Below are 22,289 nucleotides of genomic sequence, written 5' to 3'. Positions count from 1 at the left end.
TAAACTAACACATAAAACAATAACTATTCGATCAGTATTACTATATCAGTACAATAACTTATTCTAAGGTAAACTAAACATAGTTTACTATAACAAGTATTTTGAAGCACATATTTTTTATTGAAATAGATGTTAATGAAACTTACTTATGAACTTATGAAAGAAATACTAACTGAAACTTCCCAAAATTTTAATTTTCAAAGAGTAAAGTGTTCTTTATAGTTGTTCTAGTGAAAATATTAGCTGTTTCAGATTGCTTAGGTATAATAAGTATATATTTGTGATATAGAACTGAAAATAGAAAAACTATGGTCAGAGCAATCAACTAGACATTTCGGCGGCCAAACCTATTTTTTGTTATAACTTCGTAATACTGGATCCCATAATTTTGATTTTCTAGAACAGTAACTAGAACAACTAGAACAACCCAGAACAACAAAGAAAATCTGATTTTTCAAAAAATGGGGGGTTAGTAAAAAAACCTGTTTTTTTGGTTTTTATTTTTGTTATTTGCCGCTTTAGAACAATGTAGAACAACTCTAGAACAATCTAGAACAACAACGAAAAATTTAAAAATCAAAATATAGGGAGCTAACTTCCCGCACTCGATTACCCCCACAATTTACAACTCCAGAACAAAGTCTATATTCTCGCAAGTATCATCAGCTAAGAAGTTACTCACTCTTTGAGTGATGTAGGACACTACACGGCATTTGTGCCCAACAATGCCAATTGGTTATTATTTAATGATTTAAGAAAAAAATCCATACAAGTTGAAGAAGCAACAAAAATAAATGCACAAATGTGCATATATGTGTGTAAATGAGTTCCGTGATATTAGTCTATTTAGATGATTTAATTTATTTAGTTATACTTTACATTAGAATAAGTTTTTGTACAGTTTTTGTGAAAGAATAGTTGTTGTTTTGTTAGTTTTGTTTATTTATTACTTAGTTTTACAAAATAAAATACACTTTAAATCGCAACTTATGTTTTATTATTATAAGTTTAAAGAGAAACGTGATTTTTAGAAAATTAGATGGTCAGATTATTCCATATTTTTTAATTATTTAAAACTATATTATATTAAAGGTTGGGTTCGCTGATTCAACAAAACCTGTCCGATATCACAACAACTCAAATTTAAGGTTTTTCTAGTGAAAATAACAGCTGTTCTGAATTGTTTTAATTGTTGTAAGTACTAATTTTTAATATGAAACTTTAAAAGAACTAAAGCCGCAGTGATTAAATAAACATTTTAAGTACCTAGAAGAACAAGAACAATTTAGAGCAACAAAAAATATGTGATTTTGCAAAATTAATGTCCCTGTTAAACGTAAAACACATCTAGAACAATTTGAATCGGCAAAGTTTGAGTTATTTTAGATTGGTCTATGTTTTTTAATTCTTATTGTGTAATATAAAACCGCTGACACAAGAATTAATGACTGAAACTTCCAAAAACTTTAATTTTCAAAGAGTTAAGTGCCCTTTAGAGAGTTGTTCTAGTGAAAATAATAGCTGTTCCAGATTGCGTTAGCTATAATAAGTATATATTTGTAATATGGAATTGATAATAGAAAAACTATGGTCACAGCAATCAACTAGACATTTCGGCGGCCAAACCTATTTTTAGATATAACTTCGTAATGCTGTAACCCATAATTTTGATTTTCTAGAACAATAACTAGAACAAGTAGAACAACCCAGAACAACAAAGAAAATTTGATTTTTCCAAAAATGGGGGGCTAGCCAAAAAACCCGTTTTTTCGGTTTTCTCGCGGAGTTTTTATTTTTTCGGTTTGCCGCTTTGGAACAATGTAGAACAACTCTAGAACAATCTAGAACAACAATTAAAAATTTAAAAATCAAAAAATGGGGGCTAACTTCCCGCACTCTCAATATTGACCTTAAAATAATATTGGTAGAAATTTCAACGAAAACTTTAATCATTAATCTTCAAAAGGCTAGAAAAAAAAGTTTATGTTAGTCAAGTGATAATGATGTTGTTATTTCAAATTGTGTTGAAAACGAAGTTGATCGTGTTGAGTCGTGGTTCTATTGAAGGGTAGGCGGCCTGCGGTTTCATTAATTATAGTCGTTGGTTCAATTTTTCGAACGTCTCCGTAAAATAGGTAGCAATTGATGGACGAGCTTTTCTCTCTCGTTCGTTGTGAAGCGGGCGCGTTCGATCATCATCCGGTGCGCACGTTCAAACCAGTTCGCGTGATAAAGGTCTATCAGCGAACTGTCAACAAAGAGCAGTTTATTACCTGTTTCCATAGCGCGCAGCTAATTCCGGCTCGAAACACAAAAATCGACGATGAAGAAGAAAGGGTTTTAAGGGTAAATATACAAATAAAACTCTTCCAGCTGTATAAAAAACTATTTATTCATTATTATCCTTCCACCGCATATTTTACAAGTTACTCATCGAGTTTCGGATCATTATTATACAAAACGTGAACGGATTTTTTCTGTCTAAGCAAACTACAAAGCTTTATTTATTATTTTTTGTTTGGAAAATCAGTACGCTTTGTACGTTTGATATGTCTAACGTCTATTAGATTAGTTATTTTAATTTTTACAGGGAATCATTGCAATTTAATTAAAAATTGAAAGGAACAATTGGACCCGACCTAAATAGTTATCGTTTTTTCCTTAAGCTATAACACACCAAATGTACTGAAATCATTAAGAAAAAACCTTTTTAACTCCCCGTTAAAGTCTCATTAGTGGGATCACGTCGTCGCAATCCGTCCATTCGCAAGGATTAAAAGCCCTTTCTTCGACAATGAAGACGAGATCCTTAGGAAACGGCGTCGTTTATGCCGCTTTAGATATCCCCTTGTATTGTCCTGCTGCGGTTTAGGGTTGGGGGCGAAAAACGACCGACAGAATAACGACGGGAGGATAATGCCGGGGACGAAAAGGATAAAGAGGGTTGAAGGAAAAAAAAAGGAAAAACCACTTGTAGACGTAGGAAGTAGACATATGTATATAAAAACGTCGGCCGCCCCGCGGACTTCCAGATTTATTATTGTAGTAAAAAGAAAGGCAACGGAGCCAAAAGCAGGAGCACGAGCACTACGATGCCTAGGGGCTGATTTATATTCCTGGGGGCCGAATTAAAGTAGTCCTCTTCTTGATAGAGGGAGTCCGCTTGGTCTTCCGAAGCAGCTACGAGAACCGAAAAAAAAAATAAAGGGGGAGATTATTATCAGTTTTAGGAGATGGAAATTTTAATTAAAAAAAATCAATTTAATCAAAAATTTTTTTAATAAACAAAAACCATCGAATAAATCCCAAAAAGGAATTGTTTTAAGAACTAAAACTTGGTTCACTTACCCCCAGTTCGAGAAGAGTCGGCCGTTACGTCATTATACTTCTTCCGGTACTTCCCTGTAACAAAAGAGCGAGTCGAGTTAACGGGCGTAGTTTCGAACGAAACTGGGGGTAGTTTAAAAGGCGAACGGTCGAGGAAGGGTGGTAAAGAAGCGGCAAACGGACGACGATGTAACCCATAAATAATTTCCCTAAACTCTCACACCCTCAAGTTGTTTCTCTTCAAATACAACGAATTTATAAATCAAAACAATTTTCTTTAAAAACCCAAAAATAATCATAAAAGAAATTGTGAGAGGGAAAAATTGAGGCGTCGGAAAACTCTTCCTGTTTCCGATGGAGGGCTTAACACCTCTCGACGTGCGAAAAATGGTTGGCTATCACGATTTCCGGAACTCGGGGCGGTCGTCGCGATGCCGATCCGGGAACTCAGAACGATATTCTACGCGGCAGGGCACCTTCCCCGAAAAAAAGAAATTCTCACTTAGCGCGTATTTAGTTGTAAATGCCCGGATGGCACGCGAGCCAACTATTTATTTCACTTAGTTCGCGAAACCGCGATGTTACCCCGCGTGAGACCTATTACTCCTCTTCCGTTTTTGTACCTACTTTCCGCTTTTGAACGAATACGAACAATGGCTTTCTGCTTGTTGTTGTTTTATTGACCTAAAACGGTAAACTAATTCGGAATAATGAGGAGTTCTGAATAAAGTACTAAATAAAAAATAGACATTATCGTACCTTTTTTGGAAGTTCCATTAGATCTTTTACTCGGTTTTGGAATGGCTGAAAGCAAAAAAAAAATTCACACTACGAGGAATAAATAAATCAAAAAAGTAGGATTCAACACCGAGCTTGGTGTAAGCAAAGAGTTAAGGGGGGCTCGCAAACGAGCAGTTAATTGTAAATAACGAAGTCGGGCCAAGTCCCGCTGCGTTTAATTCAATACAATCTAATGGAAAGGGGGCACGGTAGCGACGGACCCGGGGTTTTGATAGCTGCAAAACGCCAGCCGGAGTGTGTAACTTAATTTGTCAGCAGAACAGTCAAACTTAGTGCGGGCGTATTCACTTTTGTACGTCCTTTTCCTCCGCCTTCGTAAGCTCCTCGAAGACTTTTCGTCTTTTTAGTCTCAAAGTTTCTTCTTATAACTTTCTTCTAACTTTATTGATACTAAAATTGGTCATAGAGCTTAGAATAACGGTTTTCGGTGTTGAATCAATGTGAATCCCGGGATCCCGGTATTGATACCAGCATTAACTTTTTTTCCTGAAACTGTAAAAGAAAAATAAAAAACGAAAATTTTATTTATTGCACTATAAAACTTGAAACGAACAAACAAAGTAACGAAAATAAACTATTAATATTCATATAAAGTATGTCCACGGAAAAGGTGTTGAATAGGAAAAACTTTTTTATTTTTAATTTTATCGAAAAAAGTTGTTTATTTATTTATAATTTATGGGTACAGAAACAGGACAAACCCAAATGATCTGTACCACGAAAAAAAATTTACAATAAAAGAAAAAAGAAAACGTGTACCAAGGAAAAATGAATAAAGAAAAAATCAAAATTAAGACGAGCAATTAAAAATAAAATTAAACTTAAACTAAAAACACCGGAATTCAGATATTATACAGGTGCCCGAAAATTGCGTTCATATATTTAAAGGTGTGATTCTACATAAAAAATCATGAAGAAAAGTTCATATAAAGGTGTGTCCTAAAATGCTTCCTAAGGGAGGTAGAGTGCTTTGAAGAAGACGTTCAATATGTGGTTATTTCTCATTATTTCAAAAACTGCTAGGGTTAGAAACACGAAATTTTGCATATCTAGGGATAGGGGGCGCAATTTATTTGCCATATTTTTTTCTGCTTTGATCTTTTCACTATTTTAACCTCAAAATTAGAATCTACGGAAAAAAATACATAAAAAATGTTCTGCTTATAAAATGGTCTACGACCACTCGTTTTCAAGATAAATAATACTAAGTGAAATACTGCACACAAACATGTGTATTAAACTATCATTAAAAATCTTAATAGGCTTCTTTCATTGGTTTGATTTAAGCTGTCAAATGGGTGATAAAAAATTACTTCGTACATTGTCTACAAAAATGTCTGCGAATCATGGTTAATTTTATCAAAATGATTCAAAAGATGATTATTACTAATTTTTCATAATAACTTAAAATTTTACCAAAACCTTAATAAAAACAATCTAAACAAAACGTATTAACAATTTAACAAAAATAAAAAGTTTAACTTAAAACATTAACAAAAAGCACTTAAATTTTTAACAAATAACACCAAAAAAAGTTATAAGATTTGTTCAAAAATTCCACCATCCATGTCAATGCAACATCTCACTCGTTTAATTAATGAACGTCTTATTTTCCAAAAATACCTTGTTTGTTTCGAATAGTGTTACAACCGTCCCTTACACGTTGTTCTAGCCTTTCGACATTGTTAACTGGTGTTGCATACACTAAATATTTAAGGTAGCCCCAGAAAAAGAAGTCTATGGGATTCAAGTCCGGTGAACGTGCAGGCCATGCTATTTCGACCTATCCATCTTTCACGGTAGGTTTCATTTAAATATTGTCGTACTTGAACGCTGAAATGAGGAGGAGATCATGCATAAACCACATTTCCCTTCGTGTTTGATACACCACTTCTTCCATCAGTTCAAACAAGGTATTTTGCAAAAAGTTAAGATAAGTTGTACCGTTGAGACGGTTATCAATTAAATGATCCCCAATAATACCAACCCATACATTAATAGAAAATTTTTCTTGATGTTTCCTGGCTAAAACATTGTATGGGTTTTCATCGGCCCAAACATGGATATTATGGAAGTTAATGACGCCATCTCGGGTAAATCCAGCTTCATCGGTAAACAACACTTTTTCCGGAAAAATTCTGTCATGGCACCATTGTTCCATAATCCAACGACTGAACTGTAGTCTTGGGATGCTATCGGTGAGTTTTAAGGCCTGCACCTTTTGGTAATGATAGGGATGCAGTAGCTGATCTTTAAATACCTCCCAAACGGTAGTTTTCGGCACATTTTCTTGTACCGATAATCTCCTAGTGCTTACCGTAGGATTGATAGCTACTGCATCGAGCATCCTTTCTTCCACTTCTACAGTCCTCGTAGTGCAAGATCTTCCACAGTCGTAACGATTTTCCTTAAAGCGCCCAGTTTCACACAATCTTCTATGAATAGAAGCGAACGTTTGTTCACAGGGAAGTTGTAGATTTGGATATCGTTCTGCGTACAATCTTCGTGCTTCTCTGGCATTTCCATCAGCTCTACCGTACGTAAAAAATGTTTGCCATCTCTTCGTTTGAGTGTTGAACCATTTTGATTTAATTAAACGTAAATTATGTATAGTGGTTGTTGCACTAAAATAATTTTTTATCGACCGATTGACAGCAAAGATCAACAAATGAAAGGAGCCTACTAAGATTTTTAGTGATAGTTTAATACACACATGTTTGTGTGCAGTATTTTACTTAGTATTATTTATCTTGAAAACGAGTGGTCGTAGACCATTTTATAAGCAGAAAATTTTTTATGTATTTTTTTCCGTAGATTCTAATTTTGAGGTTAAAATAGTGAAAAGATCAAAGCAAAAAGAAATATGGGAAATAAATTGCGCCCCCTATCCCTTATTTCCGCAACTGCACATTCCTTCTAATTTTTTATTCGATTATCGTATTCGCCCCGTAAAAATAGCTAGATATGCAAAATTTCGTGTTTCTAACCCTAGTAGTTTTTGAAATAATGAGAAATAACCACATATTGAACGTCTTCTTCAAAGCGCTCTACCTCTCTTAGGAAGCATTTTAGGACACACCTTTATATGAACTTTTCTTCATGATTTCTTATGTAGAATCACACCTTTAAATATATGAACGCAATTTCCGGGCACCCTGTATATATGCAAGAAAAAATAAAACAATAATAATAATACAATAATGCAAAAAAGCCAAAAAGTAAAATAAAATAAAACAATGCCTAATAGCAATAGTAACGGCAAAATTAAACATTATACAAAAACAGAACCAACGAGCTACCAAAACGAAAGAGGCAATTCGCTGACTGCATTAAAAAGTAAGCGCCTAAACGTAAAAAATGAATGCTGAAACAAATCAATATCGAGCTTATCAGCCTATTCGCAACATAGGGGAGTTTCGAAAAGCATTGGTGCGCGGAATAGGCGTACAGAACAAGAAATTAAAACGAAGAAGACGGGGAGGAACATGAATATTGACCGAATTCAAAAGAACTGTGGAATCACACATATTGTGTAAAACCTTGTAGAAGAATAATGTGTCGTTACACAGGCGACGTTGTCGAAGGGGCATTAACCGAAAAGATCTGCAAGACGAATGATAATTAATAATAATAAGGTATGGAAGATTTAAAGTTTAGATATTTCAAAAATCTAGATTGAATTTTTTCAATTCGGTCAATATAAATAAGGTATTGGGGATTCCAAACTACAGTGTAAAAATTAAGAATACTGTAAACATATGCGAAATATAAATTTTTAATCGCGTCAACGCTTACAAAGGAAGAGGTGGATCTCATAATGAAACCGAGCATACGCCAAGCCTTATTAACAGTAGTGTCAATGTGCTGTGCGTAGAGAAGCTTGGGATCGAGAGTCACTCCAAGGTCTCTAATAAAGGAAACGCGTGTTAACTTTACGCCAGCGATGTTGTAAACGTAATGAACAGTATTCTTCCTTCTCGAAAAAGAAATAACATTACATTTAGACAGATTTAGGGTCAAGTGGTTTTTTGTACAAAAGTCAGAAATCCTGAGAAGGTCAGTCTGCAGTCTAGAGCAGTCCAACGGAGAGGAGATACGCAGATAAAGCTTGAGATCATCTGCGTACATTAGACATTCACAATGTTTCACAACCTTGAAAATATCATTAACATAAAGATTAAATAGCAAGGGTCCGAGATGGCTACCTTGAGGGACACCCGAGGGAACTGACATAGGGTCAGAGCAATATCCGTTAACAGACACAATCTGGCTCTTACCTCGCAAATATGAATCAAACCAGTGGAACAACCCACCATGAACACCATAACCATGAAGTTTTGATAAAAGAAGGCTGTGATCCACACGATCAAAAGCCTTGCTAAAATCGGTGTAAACAGAATCAACTTGACAATAATGGTCAAATGATGTTAAAATATAGTTTGTGTACTCAAGCAGGTTGCTCTCCACTGACCGATTCGCAAAAAAGCCATGTTGTCCTGATAAAAAATTTTGCTAGTTCTTAGAGTAAGATTGGGATACAAACATTTAACATATTTTATACGCGGTGTTCAGAAAATTGAAAAAACTTTAAATGGTACAAGAGTAAAGTGCATTTATTTGAGAAGATATGGAAATAAGTTATTAGGAAAACTTGTTCAAAAGTAAAAAGTAGTCTCTAATACCGAATTAGTCGAAACCGGTAGAGCCGAAAATAAAAGATACCCTTCTGAAAAGCAAAGTTTTTTTATTTACATAATCTAACAGGATGGGAAGTGATAATATTAATAACTTTAACTTATTATTGTAAAAATTTTTCATTTTTTGTTGGGGAGCTTTTAAACAACTTAACTACCTTTCGTATTTTTTTCACGTCAGTTATTTCAGTCAACCCTAGAAATAACTCTGAACTCATGGTCTATGATGACAACATCCATATACTCTCCTTCTACTTCATCATCGGAACCGTTATACTGTTTTTCAACTATATTTTCTATATTTTCATGTGTACTTTTGGTCTTATAGAAAATATCTGTTATGGCTAGATTTATACCATCAGCCAAGCAAAACTGATGTTCAGCATCTATTAGTTTTCCTAATTTTATCATAACCATTTCACCATCAGTGGTGATACTAACTATGTCTTCATTCATTTTTAAACCAAAAGTTGCCAACCTGAACTTTTTTTCAACTCATGATAAACATTTTTCTGCTGGCACTGAACCAAGTGCACGTACTAACCCGACACTTCTAAACAATCCTTCACTAGAGTGTTCATTAATATGAATGTATAGACGGTTAAGAAGTGAAGTCTGAAGTATATCAGAAGTCATTTTATCTTTAACTTTCTTAGAGTGCAGGAGAACCGCTCTCCGTATTGCAGTTGAAGTATTTGGAATATCTGCAAATCCTCTTTCCCGTAAACCTTCATCTCTGATGTTTTGAGATGTAATAAAGATATGAAATGGCAAGCCAGCTTGAGCAGTCATACAGGCCAGTACTTCCGAAAGTTCAGCATTCTTCTTGTTTTTGAAATAGTTGGTAATCAGTTTTGGTTTCTCAGAAACAATTAGACTATCAGTATCGCTGGTAGTGGGTTCAAATCTTTTCTTCATATTAAATCGATGAATTGTTTCCAAATGGGTATGAAGACCACTAGTTGATTCACCAATACATTTTTTACATTTAGCAATTTGCCCATTGACCTCTATTAGGAAATGATACCACGCTGATGTTTCATCATCCCCTTTTCTATGATCGACAAGAAGTTTTTTTTATCCATAACCAGCTCATTAAAAAAACTTAAATAATTTATTGTAACTTTACTTACTTTATGAGTTGTAAATTGAATGGTTGTTAATTGTGCCTTCTAGTTTGTAACAAGTCCTAACTGGAATTGTAATACAGCGCGTTAGCGTGCCGTTTAGCAAGCACTACCACTACCCCAGAAAGCCGGATCGGTAAATTAATACCAAATACCGGTATTTACGTATAAATACCGGTTTTAGATACTGCATCAATTTTGTCCGAGATCCCGGATTTCGAAATCCCGGAATTCCGGTATTGTAAGCTCTAATTGGTCATCAAAAGAAATCATAAAGACTTGGTTTTATATTCATCATTATATTATTTGACTAATTCATAGATTTTAACTCCGCATATATGGTGTTTTTGTAAGCCGGCATAATTTTAATCACAAAACTAGGCTATGAAAACAAATTGTAACTCCAAGGTTGTAGCCCCGAGGCGCTACAATTGAGACCCTTAAAAATAAACCATCATAACGTGTCATCACGCGCAAAGCCCAGTTTTAAAGATTTAAAAAAATTTTTACTCACCATATAAATGGATACTCCCATCTGTATCTCCAAGACCATTCTTAGATACACATTTATAAGATCCATAATCTGAGGCAATCACGGATTTGATGGTAAGTTTCATATGAACTTTGTAGTTATTCTCGATAAGGGCCAGTTCGTATTTTCCATCTGAAACAAGCAAAATGCACTCAAAAAAATAAATTTGAATAAAATAAATAAGGATATTTTTTTGTTTTGTAAAAACGATGCTGGGTCGTCGAAGGGTTCGTTTAACAAACCACCCCGATCCACCCCGACCGAGGCCGGGTGGTCCATTTTGTATATTTTAACGGGTTAATCCGTGGGCTCGTAGTTCCATTTGGGAATTATTTTCATACATGAAAAATTTCATGAATAAATACGCCCGGTTTAAGATAATCCCGCCGACCGCTAGCTGGTTGATTTTTTTTTTATTTGTTATTCGAGGTTGCTTTTTGGGGTCAGTGCTCTCCGAAACGAATTGGTTTTTAGGGCATGAGACCGTCATTTCTTTATGAATAACTAAATTAAGCTAGTTTATACGTTTTGTTTTGCTTTAATTTGAATTTACATTCGCCGTTGGTATCATAATAATCCCCGTACTCATTATAACACCTCAGCTAACATTTTAGCAAATTAGGTTGGTTTTGCGACCGACATCTTTTGTCCCACCTGGCGAAGCTTGCGCACATTTCGGCTTGTTATGCAGGAATTAACCGCGAACCCTGTCCTCTACCTTTCCGCTCGCAGAGTGTTCGGTGAAAATTTAACAACCGTAATTAGTGAACGTTCGAAACTGCAATTGCCACCCGCTCCCTCGAGGGGAGTTTGGTTGTTGACGTAGGGGGCCGCGTACACATGCCTTGGGGGCATAACTCACGCGTTCGTTAACCGGCTCGTCGTTAATTTTGAATTCAATTACTGCCCGATAAAGCAAACTACGAAGCAATTCGTCTGAACGACTTTGGAGGTACGCTAGGTCCAAAACGTTAAGAACCACCGATGACGCTGCCGACCCAACACTAATTAGCCGTTTGTGTTTGTGTTTGACTATTAACTCGGATTCTCCCTCAGGGTGGTTCCAATTCACGTATGCATATGTTGGTACGTGTGTGCGAATACGTCGTTTCAAATCGCTTCGGGCTAACGATGCAACCAATTCATTTGTATTAGAGTAATTGAGTTGAAATTTTAACCCGAATGTCATCTAAATCTATACTCTATTTTTTAATTCGGAGGAGTAAAATGAAACGTTGTAGTTTTTCACCAGCACTATCACTAGAACTAACACAAGTCTTGAGAGACGTGAGGCTAAACCCGAATGTTTCTAGTATTATATGTTTCTAATATCGGGTTTAGCCGTGCGTCTGAGGACTTTCTAGTTTTAAAGAGTTATCCATGTTGCAAGAAAAATGATCAAATAAAAACCATATAAAAACTTCTAACTTGCGTTTATTAATATAAAGTCGTACTAGTTTCGGGTTACCCCATCATCAGCGACAAAGTCAATGAAGCTATAAAAGGTGCAGACTGGAAATCAGGAGAAAGTAAAGCATTTTGCTATCTGATGGATAAACAAAATGAAGATGAAGTTGAAAATACAAATGGCGACGTTAAAAATGTGGAATGTTAAAAATTAGAAATTCGAATAAATCTTTAAGATCGTATTAAAGATGTGTTGGTGGGATGAGATGAGGCGAGACTGTCAGTCTCGAGACTGTCATGACTTTATATTAATAAACGCAAGTTAGAAGTTTTTATATGGTTTTTATTTCTAGTTTTAGGTCTAGTGTTAGTTCTAGTTTTACATTACCACTATCACTAGAACTAACACAAGACCTACAACTAGAATCATTCGAGTTTAACTGTCTTGAGAGACGTACGGCTAAACCCGAATGTTTCTAGTGCTCGGTCTAGTGTTAGTTCTAGTATTACACTAGCACTATCACTAGAACTAACATAAGACCTAGAACTAGAATCATTCGGTTTTAGCCGTCTTGAGAGACGTGCGGCTAAACACGAATGTTTCTAGTTCTCGGTCTAGCCTTAGTTCTAGTTTTACAGTAGCACTATCACTAGAACCAACACAAGACCTAGAACTAGAATCATTCGGGTTTAGCCGTCTTGAGAGACGCACGGCTTAACCCGAATGTTTCCAGTGCTCGGTCTAGTGTTAGTTCTAGTATTACACTAGCACTATCACTAGAACTAATACAAGACCTAGAACTAGAATCATTCGGGTTTAGCCGTCTTGAGAGACGTACGGCTAAACTCAAATGTTTCTAGGTCTAGTGTTAGTTCTAGTTTTACATTAGCATTATCACTAGAACTAACATAAGACCTAGAACTAGAATCATTCGGGTTTAGCCGTCTTGAGAGACGTACGGCTAAACCCAAATGTTTCTAGGTCTAGTGTTAGTTCTAGTTTTACATTAGCATTATCACTAGAACTAACATAAGACCTAGAACTAGAATCATTCGGTTTTAGCCGTCTTGAGAGACGTGCGGCTAAACCCGAATCTTTCTAGTTCTCGGTCTAGTGTTAGTTTTAGTATTACACTAGCACTATCACTAGAACTAATACAAGACCTAGAACTAGAATCATTCGAGTTTAGCCGTCTTCAGAGACGTACGGCTAAACCCGAATGTTTCTAGTGCTCGGACTAGTGTTAGTTCTAGTATTACACTAGCACTATCACTAGAACTAATACAAGACCTAGAACTAGAATCATTCGGGTTTAGCCGTCTTGAGAGACGTGCGTCTAGACCCGAATGTTTCTAGGTCTAGTGTTAGTTCTAGTTTTACATTAGCACTATCACTAGAACTAACACAAGACCTAGAACTAGAATCATTCGGGTTTAGCCGTCTTAAGAGACGTGCGTCTAAACCCGGATGTTTCTAGTTTTCGGTCTAGTGTTAGTTCTAGTATTACACTATCACTAGAACTAATACAAGACCTAGAACTAGAATCATTCGGGTTTAGCCGTCTTGAGAGACGTGCGTCTAAACCCGAATGTTTCTAGGTCTAGTGTTAGTTCTAGTTTTACATTAGCACTATCACTAGAACTAACATAAGACCTAGAACTAGAATCATTCGGTTTTAGCCGTCTTGAGAGACGTGCGGCTAAACCCGAATCTTTCTAGTTCTCGGTCTAGCCTTAGTTCTAGTTTTACAGTAGCACTATCACTAGAACTAACACAAGACCTAGAACTAGAATCATTCGGGTTTAGCCGTCTTAAGAGACGTGCGGCTAAACCCGGATGTTTCTAGTTTTCGGTCTAGTGTTAGTTTTAGTTTTACACTAGAATTAATACAAGACCTAGAACTAGAATCTTTCGGATTTAGCAGTCTTGAGAGACCATAGGCAAGATGTATCTACAACAGATACCGTGGACGGCAAATTTCAGATACGTTAATCAGGGTGAACGGTCAGAAATAATTCAGGAATAATTTTTCTATAAAATGCTCATTTCGGTTGTAAATCCAACCTTCTTCAGAGCAAAATTTGAAATTTGTCTTGAGAGACGTGCGGCTAAACCGGAATGTTTCTAATTCTCGGTCTAGTGTTTGTTCTAGTTTTACACTAGCACTATCACTAGAACTAACATAACACCTAGAACTAGAATCATTCGGGTTTAGCCGTCTTAAGAGACGTGCGGCTAAACCCGAATGTTTCTAGTTCTCGGTCTAGTGTTAGTTCTAGTTTTACACTAGAACTAACACAAGACCTAGAACTAGAATCATTCGGATTTAGCTGTCTTGAGAGACGTGCGGCTAAACCCAAATGTTTCTAGGCAGCTGACAACATCTCGAATTTTCCTAACGTAATATTTACTTAAAACTGACCAATAGCAACTCTTCTTTTTGGCACTTCAATTTGAAAACACTCCTCCAAATTAAAAAATAGAGTATAGTTCTAAATAGTGTTTGATATTTTTTTTTTCGGTATGAGAAAAGACTACTTGTGCGCAGATCGTTTCGGTTAAAACTCGTTTGGAAATCTCAAAAGCTGTCCGAAAGCTCGCGTAAATACGCAAACAGGCACCGGTTGTGTGCCCGGAGTGATGTAGGGCCTTTTGTAGAGCGGAATCGACTTCCAACTTCATATAGATATGCCTCGTTTGGCGCGCGCCTTCAATGCGCTCGATATAACTTGGCAGCTGCACTTTCCGTCGTCGTGATCCGAAAGCTTCCAAAGCTTGGATACCCATCGAAAATACTCCTTACGCTCTATAAAAAAAGTTCAAAAGCAAAGAAGAAAAAATCTAAAACGTTGATGTGAGTTTATTTTTAGAGGAAAATTTTTCTTGATGGTTTAAAAAGAGTGTCAATTATCTTTATACGTTTTCCCCAGACAAAGATAATTATGATCTTCCTCACAAAGAAACCTAACGGAATACAAATATCTTGGCCCGAGGTTGGCGGCTCTGTCAATATTTGTGTTTGCGCAGGCAAATCGATGTAAATGTAAACAAAACAGCGCGCACTCCGCAAATCTGTGTACAATGTTCGCGTCGACAACATCGACAGCATGCATGGTTCTGATTAATATTAGGATGATCGAAATCCTTGTATCTAATGACATCCACCTCTCTGATTAACCATTATAATTAGTAGATGTACATAATACAATAAACAGATTTGCAAATTTGTGTTAATGCAGAAATTGTCAAAGTGGAATGACCTGGTTTTTCCTTTTTGTTGGGAAAACCGGAGCAGATTTACAGACCAATTGTGTGGTCGTTAGGTCCGACCCGGTAAAGTTCTCGTAAAAACGCCTAATTGACGGACAAAAAGGCCTATTACCTTAGCTCGCCAACCGTTTATGACACACTACGCCTTTTTTACGGTTGTTTTTATGTGACTTTCGGTAAATACTGGACTTTATCGCCTACGGGGGGCTATATTTTTTTAATGCCTTTTACGAATCCCACCAACATAATCTTCCAAGTTGCAACATTTTACTTTTAACTTTAAATAATTGATCTAATTAAAGTAAACTAATTCCTTTAATGTACCGCTTAGAAACTTTCGTTAAGCAAATAAACGGTGGTGTAGCCCATTTTGATGGAAAATTCGTGTAACGCCAACTGGAACAAGGACGTGGGGGTACGTGTTCGTTTACTATGTCGTCGACATTTATAATCGCTCCGGAGAATTGCCAAAACCCGTACTACGTTTATGTTGAAGTTCGCAAACGAACGTGTTTCCGCGCGCAAGTTTCTGGAAAGCCAAAAAGGTTTTTAGTTTACTCTCGCTGTACTCACTTTGCGGTACTATTTCCCCCTTATCCGTCGTCCAATAGTTGATAGGTTTTGGGTAAGCTTCAGAATGGCACTCGAGGGTCACCTGTTGACCCTCATATGCCCCTACCATTTGGTTTTGAATCCAAATCATTGGCGGAACTGAAAACATAAAATTATTTTAAAATATGAAATATATCAATCAATCAACTATTTATTTCAATAAAGTACGTAACAACAACGAAGTAAAACAGCATGGTAAGGTTAATATGTTTAGTTTTTAAAAATATATTCTACAATTGTCCCTATGTTGCAGTGCTGCCAATATTCTCATCGCTTTTTTCTGTAGCTTAAAAAGGTTTCCATTTTACTAGAAGTACCCCATGCTATTATTCCATACATTGCTATACTATGAAAATAAGCGAAATAAAAGTTTCTCGCATCAATGTAAAGTACATCCTTTATTACAATTTTTAGGCAATATAATGAATTAGCAAGTTTTCTTTTTAGATTAATGATATGATCACTGCAAGAAAGAGTTTCTGAAAACGTAATCACCAGAAAATGCATAGTCTGTTTGGTCATATTATTATCCAATTTACTGAAGAATGTAAGTAACATAGATACTAGGTATATTGACAACATAGCCTAAATAACGTAATTATTAATTAAATTATAATAATATTAATAATAATAATGTCTTTATTCGTACCGACATCAAATTAACAAATTAAATATTCTATACAAAACAAAAAAAAATAAAATAAAATACTAAATTCACTAGTAAATTATAATAGTACGAAATGGCGAAGTTCAGTGCCGAGACACTGCTCAACTTAACCTTAAATTCCATTATAATAATATTCAAAAAATTCCAAAACGTTCAGCAACAACCGAACAAACTAGATTTACAAAGAAAATAATTAAAGAAATACCTCTGCCAGTACAGACAGAAACGGAAAAAAAAGAAAACTAATACTTATTAAATGCCACCTTCGCCTTACATTTAAATAGTTAGGATGGCCGTCTGTTGATCAAGTAAGCAACCAAACACTCGCTTTTTAAATGAGGAGACGCTTGCAAGCAGTTTCGTTTCAGTGGGTAAATCATTGTACATCTTTACAATCTGATAACTGAAGCTCCGTTTAAATAATTCAGTATTGTGGTTAGGAGGTGACAGAGCCCCCCTGAATCTCAAATTCAAGTTATGAATGTCAGTGCGATATTGAATTTTTTGGCATAAATATTGAGGCTTTTCTCTCTGGATTATGTTGTAATAAAACACACAACAATGCAGCTGCCTCCTACGGACCATATTAAGCCATCTTACCTCTGTCAACTTATGTGAAATTCTGTCATACTTCCTAATCCCGAAAATAAATCGCAGACAGGCGTTCTGAACCCTCTGTATGCGCCCTGCATACACCACATCTCCAAAATTAAATTTTGATAAAATCAGCGCATTACAAAGTAGAGTCTTAGTGTTGACAGTGAGAAGATGGCGAGAGGGGTACAGAGCTTTTAGTTTACCAAAAGCGCCCTGAAGCATACTTGACACGTGACTCCGGAATCTCAAATCCGAATCCATCACCAACCCTAAATTACGTGCTTCAGATACAATGGGGAGCGTTGATCCGTTGACATCTCCACCATAACGCAAAATATCCATTTTTCGGCCAAATATCATAACTTTTGATTTATTCGGATTGATTACTAAACTGTGATGGTTGGCGGCAGACACCAGATCCGACAATTCTATATTCAATAAATTCAGATAATGTTGTTGTTCTTGAGGTTTATATGATATATACACCTGAGTATCGTCTGCGTAAAAATGAACTTTGCAGTACTTAAAAATATTACTTAAAGGTGCTGTGTAAATTGAGAACAGGGTTGGGGAGAGCACAGAACCCTGCACCACACCCGACCCAAGAAGGCGTACATTAGATTGATGGTTAGACAGCTGCACGTATTGTTGACGACCACTCAAGAAATTCTCAAAGAATGCAACTGCTGAATCTTCCAGCCCATAGTGCTTTAAAATAGTTAGTAAGAGGTTGTGATTTACTGTATCAAATGCCCTCGTGTAATCCAATAGAACAAGTATAGTCATGTACCCTCTATCTGTTGCACCCATTATGTCATCGATTACACACGTTAAAACAGTCGTACAACTGTGACCATGTCTAAATCCAGACTGGGCCGAAGGAAGGATGTTATTAATTTCCAGGTGATGCTGCAGTTGAACATTAATAATTTTTTCCATGATTTTTGACATTGCCGTTAGTATACTTATTGGACGAAGGTCAGAAACGAGGATCGGATTAGCAACTTTTGGAATCGGGCGCACGACTGCTACTTTCCACAAAGAAGGAAATACACTATTTTGAATACAAAAATTAACAAGATGTGTGACATAAGGCAGTAGAAATGGCATACAGTATTCTAATGTTTTAACCGATACTCCATCGGTACCAATTGCATTAGATTTAATTGATTTCAAAATCTTCAGAACATCGCTTTCAGATACTGTAGAAAATCGGAGACGGATTACAACACGTTCATTTAAGTTGGAATACATATTATTATCAACGGTGGTATTAGTGCTGGGAAGCGAATCAATAAAGAAATCGTTAATAATAGAAGCATCTTGAAAGTGGTTAGGAAGCGATCTATGTTTGGACTTAATTAATTTCGTGGATTTCAAAGTATGCCAGGTCTTAGCACCGTTACCCAAATCCAAAAAATTTTGTAAATATTTTTGTTTACAATTGCGATGCATATTTGTAACCAAGTTACGCGCCGTTTTATATAGCTGCCAATGCGCGGGGTCTCGTGAACGCTTAAAAGATTGAAGCAGTTTATCTCGATTTTGCATTGCTGCTCTTAGTTCAGCAGATATCCAGGGGGCCCCTGGCTTAGTAATTCGAGCTTTCTTTAGCGGCGCGTGCAGATCCAATAGCACTAGTATATTTTCAGTTAGAAATCTAACTTTTTCATCTATAGTCTGTATCTCGTATAGAATTCGCCAGGGCAATGATTGTAAGTGCTCATAAAACATTAACTCGCTAAAACCAACGTAGTTCCGATATGTCTTGAAAAGGGGTACGACCCTCTCCTGTGGTGTATGTAGCTCAACAAAGACCAGAGAATGATCCGACAGATCATTATCCAACACCCCACTATCAGACACTAATTCATCGTTAGAGAACAGAATAACATCAAGCAAAGTGGCAGTTTTCGGGGTGACTCGTGTTGGCTCTTTAATTAGCCGCTGCAGTCCAAACACCTCCAGAGTATTAATTAATTCAGAAACAGCTGCCGTGTCAGATTTGAGCATATCTATGTTAAAGTCCCCAACGCATAAGACATCGTCAGCCAATAAAGTAACTTGTGCCAATACTTCTTCAAAGGAAGCTATGAAGTCTCCAGCAGCTATGTTCAGGGGCTTATAAATAACACCACACGATAACGATAATTTCTTCAGGGAAACTTAATCCATAATTGTTCCAAGGCACCCTCCACATCCATAACCCTACAAACCACGTTAGACCGTACATACCAGCAAACGCCTCCACCACGTCCATGTCTATCATGTCGATATAGATTATAACCTTCTATTGCAAGATCATAATCCGGAACACTCGGATCCAACCAAGTTTCCGTAATAGCAAACATCTCAAAGTTGTGCTCAATAAGTAGCAAGCTTACTTGATCAATTTTAGGCTGCAGTGAGCGAACGTTAAGGTGAGCTATCTTAAATTTACTCGTAATGTTCATTATCCATTAGCAAGCTTTGTTTAAGTCAATTTAAATAAAAACAAATTTTTCCTCTTTCTTGCTTTTTTTATTTTATTAATTTCTATATCGATTTCGAGGAAACAATCCTCATCTTCAGTAGAATCTTACATAAAATTTAAACATTATGATATAAAATCAAAACTTATAAAATTTACTTACTGTCAATTAAGTTGAAAAAATATTAAACATTAAATCCAACACATCGTCCAAAGTACAACTTCAACAATTTTAATCTAAACTTGAAACATTTTCTTTTTATATAATTGAATAAATCAAAAAAATCAAAAATCAAAACACACTTAAACAAAATCCAAAATAATACAAAATGACAAGATAAACGAAAAATGACTGAAGCTCAAAAGGAAGAAGCAAGAAAGAAACTGGTATTTATCCCGAATAACACTATTTATATTTAAAATCCTTCAATAAAGCAAAAATAGGCTCTGTATTCATTTGTATTTGATCATTTAATAAATTATAATTTTGATTGTGTTTATACTTTAAAATTTCTAAAATTTCAAGCAAATCCAATTTTTGACTTTTATTACATTTGTGTATTAATTTAGTTTCTTTGTATTTAATTTTATGCCCTGTTTCCATTTTATGTTTATAAACATTAGAATTATTTTTAATTTCATGTTCTCTGATACGTGTTTCCAATCTCCTTCCCGTCTGTCCTATGTAAATGCTATTACAATTATTACATTCTATCGAATATACGCCACATTCTTTTTTTATATCTATTTCTTTTTTATTGTTATAATTTGATAATAATTTTAAAATTGTGTTATTATTAGAATATGCCAAAGAGATATCATATCTGGAGAATAGGTGTTGCATTGAAGTATATTGATTGTAGATTATAGGTTTATATGTCAAATTTGAGTTTTTTATCTTAATATTTAATGGATCTTTTTGTTTTATAATTCTACAAAATAGTCTATCTATAGAACTTTTTGGAAAACCATTATTGTTAGCCAATTTATATATGAAATCTTTTTCGTTTTTTAAAGTTTCTTTCTCAAGTGGATAATCAAATATTCTGTTGATTAAAAATCTAAAATTTGCAAACTTCTGATTGTGTGGGTGATATGAATTGTAGGGGATAGTAGTTAAAGAATTTGTAGGTTTCCTGAAAATACTGTATTTGATTTTGCTTTCTATTGGCTTAGTTAAAGTAAGGTCCAAAAAATCTAAAGAATTGTCCTTTTCTATTTCCATGGTAAATTTTAATTTTTCATGTATTTTGTTTAGATACTTTAAACATTGTTCCAATTGTGAAATGTCTTCCTTCCAAATGCAAAACACGTCATCTACATATCTACACCAAAATTTAATGTTTTCTTCAATCATATATCTGAGATTAATCAGTATGATTAATCAAATAATGATTAATCAAGTATGTGATAATAATTATCTTCAAAAGAACAATAATTTTGAGTAACGACGTGTCTAAGAATTTTATTTAAATTGTCTGACGTATTTCGATCCGCAAAGTGGTTCTCAAAAATTTCTGAGACAATTTTAAGTGTAAAATCAATAGGTACATTTGAATATAGGTTTGTAACATCGAAGGAAACAAACAAAGAGTCGTCAATATTTAGATTTTTAGTTTTTTCAATCAAATCTTTGGAATTTTTAATCGTATATTTAGGTTCGAAATTTATGTGTTGACATGAATCCTGTTAACTTTTTTGTAGGTGCATTACCGTATGCAGTAATAGGTCTTATTGGCCTTATTGGTCTTATTTGATTTTATATCATAATGTTTAAATTTTATGTAAGATTCTACTGAATTATTAAAATAACAAAAGCAAGAAAGAGGAAAAATTTGTTTTTATTTAAATTGACTTAAATAACGTAACTCCGATCTACACAGGTGACATTTATCCCAGTTCAAACTAAGACTTGCTTTACACAAACAAGCGCGAACCTCGAAGTGTCGGTCACGATAATAACATCATCGAAATAGACGAAAACCTTCGGTTCTAAATTAGGATCCAACACACGATCAATCAACCTCTGCGGAGAATTATGCAAACCAAATAGCATACGTGAAAACTGGTACAGATTTCTGCCAGGAACCGTAAAAGCAGTGTATTGCTTGGAAGACTCTTTCATAAGAACTTGCCAGAATGCAGATTTAATATCTAACGATGACAGATATTTAGCATTTTTCAATTTGTCCAAGGTCGCTGAAACATACGGAAGGACATAACTATTACGAGCAATAACCGCATTTAGACGTCTAAAGTCGACAAGAATTATCCTTCTTTTTGACCAACAATACAGGAAAATAAAAACCATGTAAAAACTTCTAACTTGCATTTATTTATATAATGTCGTACTAGTTTCGGGTTACCCCATCATCAGCGACAAAGTCAATGAAGCTATAATAGGTATATCCATCAGATAACAAAATGTTTTATTCTTATCCGATTTCCAGCCTACACCTATTATCTTATTTGAATCCATGTTGCAAGCTCTTAGATAATATTTAAAATTGGTGATTAATTAGAAAAAATTAAATTACTTCTTATACTTGCTGTTTAAATATTTATTGATACCGGTTTCGAAGTTTTACTTCATCATCAGTCAAAACCTTAATTAAATGAAATAACAAAACAAAATCAAAAACATCGTAATTAAACCAAAATTTCTTTTTCCATTTTACTCACGTCAAGTCCTAAAAAATGTAGATCGTCATAGAACCACACACGTTGAAAAATTAAACGTTCATCTAACAAAATATCACTACATAAATGTCGAAACAAAATCTT

At 35.1% G+C, this 22,289-nt stretch overlaps 1 protein-coding gene across 1 annotated transcript in view; it reads right to left on the bottom strand.

Annotated features, from left to right (window-relative positions):
• Positions 1 to 2,373: 2,373 nt before the first annotated feature.
• Positions 2,374 to 22,289, bottom strand: part of LOC111417138 (neurotrimin-like) — a 75,994-nt gene continuing 56,078 nt past the window's right edge. Inside the window, exons 6-10 of the mRNA XM_023049329.2 lie at positions 15,733 to 15,870; positions 10,464 to 10,613; positions 4,087 to 4,131; positions 3,349 to 3,402; positions 2,374 to 3,180 (exon numbers count right to left, since the gene is read on the bottom strand). Coding sequence (XP_022905097.1) covers positions 3,038 to 3,180; positions 3,349 to 3,402; positions 4,087 to 4,131; positions 10,464 to 10,613; positions 15,733 to 15,870 — 530 coding nt within the window. The 3' untranslated portion in view covers positions 2,374 to 3,037. The remainder of the gene's footprint in view (positions 3,181 to 3,348; positions 3,403 to 4,086; positions 4,132 to 10,463; positions 10,614 to 15,732; positions 15,871 to 22,289) is intronic.

Source organism: Onthophagus taurus, chromosome 3, assembly GCF_036711975.1.
Source record: "Onthophagus taurus isolate NC chromosome 3, IU_Otau_3.0, whole genome shotgun sequence".
NCBI classification, from domain to species: Eukaryota; Metazoa; Arthropoda; class Insecta; order Coleoptera; family Scarabaeidae; genus Onthophagus; species Onthophagus taurus.
Note: the sequence above shows the minus strand (reverse complement) of the source record. Positions and strands in the feature narration are given on the sequence as shown.